The sequence below is a fragment of the Nestor notabilis genome, unplaced genomic scaffold, assembly GCF_000696875.1.
Source record: "Nestor notabilis isolate BGI_N333 unplaced genomic scaffold, ASM69687v1 scaffold12330, whole genome shotgun sequence".
Lineage (NCBI taxonomy): Eukaryota > Metazoa > Chordata > Aves > Psittaciformes > Psittacidae > Nestor > Nestor notabilis.
In genome coordinates, this window is record NW_009910705.1 from 23,902 (window position 1) to 31,433 (window position 7,532).

At 41.6% G+C, this 7,532-nt stretch overlaps 1 protein-coding gene across 1 annotated transcript in view; it reads right to left on the minus strand.

The window, feature by feature from the left end:
- ZBTB24 (zinc finger and BTB domain containing 24) overlaps positions 1-6,068 on the minus strand; it is a 6,371-nt gene extending 303 nt beyond the window's left edge. Inside the window, 6 exon segments of the mRNA XM_010011379.1 lie at positions 1-525; positions 1,424-1,505; positions 3,529-3,612; positions 4,323-4,406; positions 4,565-4,732; positions 5,096-6,068. The exon segment at positions 1-525 is cut by the window's left edge and continues 7 nt beyond it. Of these exon segments, the coding sequence (XP_010009681.1) occupies positions 1-525; positions 1,424-1,505; positions 3,529-3,612; positions 4,323-4,406; positions 4,565-4,732; positions 5,096-6,068 (1,916 nt within the window).
- Positions 6,069-7,532: the final 1,464 nt, after the last annotated feature.

Consider the following 7,532-nt stretch of genomic DNA (forward strand, 5'->3'; position numbering starts at 1 on the left):
TGCGCAGCCTCTATTTGGTTTGCAATCATACTGATACTTTGGATTTGTTCTGCTTGCTCCTGCTGCGCTGAGAGCAACAAGTTTTGCAGCTGCTGTGGTGGCTGAGCAAGCAGCGTGAGGTTAGCAGCCTGCTCTGTTGTCATATTTGAGGCATTTTCTGCAGTGACAATACTAATGCCTTGATTATGACTAGGCATGAAGTTTATATTATGTACTGCATCTGTAACCAGTAGTTGAATTTCCTGCCCTCCAGAGGTGGAAAGCTGATACTGCTGCAGCTGAAGAATGTTTCTCACTTCTTCTGAGCTAGTGTTGGTGCTTGGGGCAGCACTGGCTTCCTGAAACTGCTTCTCCTTGCTATGAATTTTCAAGTGAGACTTCAGGTTGTCCAGACGAGCAAACTGTAAACTACATTCTGGGCAGGAGAAAGGCTTTTTGCCTGTGTGTAAGATACAGTGTCTTCTCTTGGCACTGGAATCGGAGAAGGACTTTCCACATATACCACAAGAATATGGCTTTTCTCCTCTGCAAAACAATGTATGGATCTCATTAAAATATTCACTTGGACAATGCTGCTTTCTGCAACTTATTATAGAATAAAAAGCTTAAATTATTATTTTACTTTGGTAAGTCGTAATCACTTAAGAATTGTGACATAAAAAACATTCTCTAGTTCACTTCCTAATTATTTCTATTTGACTTCACAAACTGTATGACACTTTCCTTAGCATATACTTAAGAGCTAGAGAGATAACATAACTGCCCTCCTGTTACAATATCACAGTACAAACTCCATGCTGGTACACCTTGATCAGAATGCAACAATCCTGCACAACTCTAAGCACTGGCCATTTTAAGAATGTTCATTAAGAGCGTGGGCTTTAAAACAAAGAGAAGTGTTCAAATTCTAACTTGCTGCCTGACTCAAAGAGATGAGAAGTTTTACTGGAAACATTTTCTTTTATGTAAAGCCTATAACAGTTCTCCAGTGATTTAAAATCTGGAAAGCCTTTACACCATACATCACACTGACATGGGCAAAAGGTAACTAATGCTATTAAAGAGACATGTCAGACACAAGGAAACAGGACAATGCTCCAATAACCTTGTTACACACAACATGGCTACTGTCCTGCTGTCAAACAAAAACTCACAGTAACATTTTCACATAAATAGTATTATAGTAAGTACATTGTCATTAAACAGACAATACACCAAAGAGGAATCTTCCAATGTCCTGGCATGCTAGTATTTAACAGTGGAGTACTTTCCACTACCAATTATTTTGTTAAATAGATCAAGCAAAAATACACCCAAAATGGAAACAAGCCCTGACCATTCTACAATTGAACAAGCGCTACACACAGGTATCAGATTAGAAGTTACTTTTTAAAGAATGTAATAAATATTAGACATACTTTACCTGTGAATTCGAATGTGAGTCTGAAGAGAACTTTTAGCTGTAAATGATTTGCCACAAATTTCGCAAGTGAAGGGCTTCTCACCTATCAAAAGAAATTTGACATCACTTTTATATACAGCACTTCCCATCAACATATTAAAAAGATCTTGTATTTTACCAAACACAGTATCAGTGTGTACTGGCAAACCCTCACACTTCTGCCATGGGTCAGGACAGATATCTAAAACTGAATGAACTCACTAGTTAAATAAGGGTATACTATTTTAAATGTACATCTCTGATGTTTCTCCCCTTTGAAGATACTCAGATATCTGTGATACTGGTGCGGGTGTTCCACACAGAACAGACAAGTTAGAAAAAGACTGACCCTGAAGTAGTAGGCATGAATGCTAAGCTCACATGCAGCACCATGCAGATGACTAAGGCTAAATTTCCAAACCTGAAAATGAATCCATTATGTTAACAAGTTGTCTGACTTCCTATAAGGCTTCATCATCCCAGGTCTATGATATCCTGAGAACACTAGTCAGGGAAAAATTAAATTATGGTGGGTTGAATAAATACTGTTTGATTGGTTTGGAGTTGTTTTTTTTTTAACTGCATTTAAAATTGTTGTGTCTAATTGAGTAGAAGCAGAGGAGCCAAATCAAATAACAGAAAGGCTCACAAGAAATAGATACTACCCAGCCAGAGCAAATCCTAATTCACACCATAGCTAGTTCCAGTCTCCTACTGAAAACAAGAGTAACTTCCCAAGTAGACTGTATTCACATGACACAGCATTACAAAAGCGCTGTCAAAGCAGAACAGTCATATCAATACTAACATAGAATCATAGAATGGTTAGTGTTAGAAAGGACCTTAGGATCATGTAGTTCCAAACCCCTGCCATGGGCAGGGAACATCTGTCCCCCAAACTCCTTAGAATTTTACTTCTTACTTTTAAGATGGGACAGATAAATTGTTATTTCTGCAATGTTAATACTGATGTGTGGCCTGTCTTTTCAAGAAGCAGAATACATGGCAAGGCAGTTTCTGCTAGAACTCATCTTGCGGTACTTTGCTAGTATGCTTCCTCTTCTCATTTCTCACCACCAAACTGATTTTCTCACTGCGTTTAAAGAGCTGTATCAGCTTCAAATACAAAACGGTTGTGTGTGTCAACAGACACTGTGTTCTCCTCAACAGAAAATGCAGTACTTTTAAGTATCACAAGTTAATGCTATTCTGGACACACCAAAAACTCACAAAAGCCCAAGTTTTGACCTCGTTATACCCCAGGGAATTTAAAGCTGTGTTATTTTCACTGAGAGAGGGAGACACATAACTCAATCTTGTGCAATCGCAGGCAACATGCTTATGAACAATCTGACTAGGAAAAAAGCTAGTTGCCACTGTTAACAGCTATTTGGAAAGAAAAAAATATTCACGTGTCATCTTATGAACCTACCCTTCACAGAAAGCTATTTTAAGAAGCTTATGTTTTGTTATCAAAAGAAGGTAGATCAACACATTTCTCTCTGTTATCCAGCCATTTTGGTATCACCTTGACCTCTAAATCTCTTAAAACACGCTCTGGCACCCTTGCATTGAATGATCCCTCCCAGCCCATCTGTTGCCAACATCCGGTTTATTACAGTGCAAGGAAAAGGTAAAAGGAAATTACTGTTCTGGTCAGCAGCACTTCATAAGCACCCACCCCTCACACACAGGGGTGCCCAATCATTTAGGACATACACTTTCTGTTACTAGTTAGCTCACTTCAAGCCTCACATGTGCTGGATTTGGCTCTCCTGATAAACTGAATTCCCAGTCCAGGATTCTACCACAGGAGAGCTAGCTTGCATTTTCTGCAGCAGGCTGTATAAGAATGGGGAAAACCCCTTCTTCCTCCAATAGGTACTACCTCTGCACTATCGTAATACCAAGGTTTTTTTGCTCCTTCACTCTAGATGCCAAATCTCTTCATTAGCAATACTGGCATCATTATGTACAGGTAGAGCAGAAGTTCCTCCCACAGAGACAAGGGTCATTTGCCCAACATTATTTTGTCTCTGTTACTTCAAGAAAAACTAAAAACCACAAAACACGACAGACAATATTACCTGTATGTGTTCTTAGGTGTTTCTTTAACTGAGCTGCGTCCATGAATTTGCGACGACACTGGTTACATTCCGGCAGCGAATGGCCTTGTCGCAATAACAAAAAAAGTGTCAGTGCATAAGTGATCCCCTGTATCTCTTCAGTGACCTTTGTTAAAGCACTTTCCTGTAAAATAACCACTTTGATATAATATAGGGAGAAAACAAAAGGTGATACACTGCCTCCTCCCTATCTGCACTGTCACACTCCTATTGCTCTATTTAATATTGTCATGGGAAAAGAGGGCACAGACACCTGCTCCCCCCCCCAACATGCCTTCTCTTGAAGCTTTGCAAATTCTGATTTTTTTCCACTACTTCCTGTTTGTGTAGCTTAATCTCCATCACGCTCCAGAAGAAAGGACACTTCTTGAAAGCTTGTTTGCCATTACTAGTCCAAGGTACTGAGAAACTACAAGGCAATTTGCACAACAGGCAGTGGACACAACTGTTTATACAATTCCCAGCTTCTGTGTAACACAGACAGCAGGGCTAAAATAATCAAGTTGTATGTCAAAACCAGCATAACTGTTTTTTAGTCATCATGAGTCCTTCTCCATTAACTCTTTTTCTAAACATTTGATTTTTTTGTCAGGCCATTTTGTCTCTCTCCGCCTATTCGTTGTTAAATTAAGACACCACACATCAGGGTAGCAGAGACTAAATGCATCACTGAAGATTTTTCAGCCTCAGTCAATCTTTAGGAGGACAAATCAGCATGCACTGTAAGCCAGCTCTTCAACCCAAACTTGTTATACCTGTGTGTACTCGATAGTGGCTCTTGAGCTGTCTCTTTTGGCTGAAGTATTTCCCACACTGATCGCACGTAAAAGCCTTCTGCCCTGTAAAGAAGACCACTTATTAAAAAGCCAGCCACGTCCAAAGCAAGCATAAGGAAATAAATAAATAAACCAACACACACGAGAGAGAGCAGAAGTACTTTCTTTCAGAAAGGCAAATTGTTGGGGGAGAGAGGTTCCATTTGCCTTGAAATATTTACCTGTATGTAGGCTCATATGCTCCAGCAGAGAATGCTTTGTTGTCAGAGCCTTACTGCAGACAGTGCATGTGTATGGCCGTTCTCCAGTGTGCATCCGCTCATGGACTTGAAGAGAATGCTTCTGGGAAAAGCCTTTGCCACACTCGCTGCACTTAAAAGGGCGCTCCCCTAAAAGCATTTTTAAGTATGGATGCATTATTTCTCATTCGACATTCTGACAGGGAGAGGAACTGCAAGCAAGTAGTCACTAAAAATGACTTTTGAGTAGTGATAAGGAGAATTAAGAGACAAGCTTCACACAGCAATAATTCTTTAAGCACTGCCACACAAATCAACATTTAAACAGCGAAATGATTAACTAAATTGCAATCATGGTAAGACATAACGGCTATGAGGTCTGCTGACATAGGAGTCACCGTAATTTGGATCAGCATGTTATTTTGGACAACAAATGTCTTGCTGTAGACAACAGCCCACATTTCAGCAACTCATTAAACCCTGACCCAAAAGCAGCAGTCTCTTAATGCCTACCTGTATGACTTCGTTGATGAATAGCTAAGAAGTGATTGTATTTAAATACTTTGCCACAGTCTTTACAGCGAGCTTCAGAACCTGCACGTTTTCTTTTTCCATCGGTTCTCTTTACCAGTCCTTTCTCATCCTCATCACCGAGAAGTTTATAATCTTTTAGTTTGATTGACCTCCTTATTCTACGTTTGCTGTAACGGCTCCGAGTGCTCTGTACTCCTTCTGATTTGGGATCATAATTCTCATCTTTCTCAGCTGACACATCAACAGCAGGTTCTGAGCCACAAGCACGTTCATTTTCTTCTGCATCTTTCCTCGCTGGAGCCTGTCCGCTGGCAACTGTTTCTTCTGCTGCAGTCTCTTTTGTCATAAAGTTTTGCTTATTTTGCACTGAGTTGTTCTCTCTCAGCTGCACATCTTCAGCAGAATTTCCTCCCGATTCTTCTTCTTGGACATTCCTCACTTTCCTCGGTCGCCCTCGTTTTCGCTTTGGTGGATCTTCATTTTTCCTGTCACTTGCAATAACAGCTACAGAGGCTCCACTATTAGCTGGAGCTGGTAACGCACTAGCTGGGCTACGGCTGGCCTGATAGTCTGTGCAGGCCCATACCAAGTCAGTCACCTTCAGGAGCTGTGCAGTAGCCAGAATTTGTTCTGTGCTTTTTTCACTGGCACGGAGACAACCAGTGTAGATAAATTCTAGCAGTGCCTCAAAGGTATCTGCAACCATTCCCTCCAACATGTAAATTGACTGCCCTACGTCACCCTCATCGACAAACATCATTGAGAAATATTCACTGCTGGCAGCAAGCAAAGCTTTATGTGCTCTGAACTGCACATTCTCCACTATCAGAGTAATGTCACAAAGAAAATCCTTTTTCCTTTGTTCTTCAAAATTAGCTAGAATGGTATCTTTATGAGCTTTGGAGTGGATGATGACCAGTTTCTCTGAAGAATCAGGAGTTGTTTCTGCCATTTTTATTGCAAATATGAAAGGAGGTGCCTACAACAACAGAATAGCTTTAATAAATATTTCAGAAGTTTGCATTAGAAGACACCAAGTATCATTTGCTTTACCAGTCAACAGTGTTCAACAGTTACTGAAGCAATTCTCAAGCCTCTGAACTTTCTTTAAAAAAATCAATACTGATGCCAACAGATTTTCTTTGAAAAAGTGTTTTTAAATCATAAGAAATGGCTACAGATACTTTCTTCTTAGATAAGAATTGCTGTCTATTATTTCACTTGCTTACCTCTGATGTACGGTTCGCTGTATAGTATCTAAAAAAAATGGCTACCCTTTCTGAAAACTCCTTTAACAAGTAAAACAATTGGACAAAAAGAAGTCTGTGTTCACAGCACCTAACTGGTGTATTGGGTTTGCGAGGCAAGGTTCTGGTACCAGACAGGCTACAGGGGTGGCTTCTGTGAGAAGCTGCCAGAAGCTTCCCCTGTGTCTGTCAGAGCCAATGCCAGCTGGCTCCATCACAGCCCCGCTGCTGGCCAAGGCCAAGCCCATCAGAGGTGGCAGTAGCGCCTCTGGGGTAACAGGAGCGGGAAAATCCTGCGTACAGCAACTGCAGCTGGTGAGCGAGAATATGTGAGAGCAACAGCCCTGCAGACCCCAAGGTCAATGAAGAAGGAGGGCAGGAGGTGCTCCAGGTGCTGGAGCAGAGGTTCCCCTGCAGCCCTTGGTGCAGACCATGCTGAGGCAGGCTGTGCCCCTGCAGCCCATGGAGGTCCATGGTGGAGCAGATCTCCACCTGCAGCCCATGCAGGACCTCACGCTGGAGCAGGGGAAGAGTGTGAAGCATCCACTCCTAAGGAGGAAGGAGCAGCAGAGACAACCTGCAATGAACTGATGACAACCCTCATTCCCTGTCCCCCTGCACCACTGCAGGGGAGGAGGAAGAGAAACTGCGAGTGAAGTTGAGCCTGGGAAGAAGCGGGGGGGGAGTGGGGGTGGAAGATGTTTTAAGATTTGGTTTCATTGTCTCATTATCCTGCTCTGATTTGATCGGTAATTTCCCCAAGTCAAGTCTGTTTTGCCTCTGACACTAACTGTTGAGTGATCCCCCCCATCTCATGAGCCTTTTGTTACATTTTTTTTCTCCCCTGTCCAGCTGATTTCTCTTTCAGAACTCACCTGCTAAGCTTCAGCCTATGGAGGTGGGCAATAAAAGCAGAAAACCAGCAGCTTTTTTAGGAGCTCTGTCTAAAATAGGGTTGACGATGCTAACTATTAACCACCAAATCTGGCATCCTAACCTCTTCAACAGTAAATTTGCAAAAAATAAAAAGGAAAAAAATCCAGCCACTTCAGAAGAATCCACCAAATACTGCTACCGAAGAGATGTGCCAAAAATGTCCATTTCAAGAGGATCAAATGAACCAAAGGTGAAATAGATTAGCTACCTGCCCTCTTAATTTATAAGTGTCA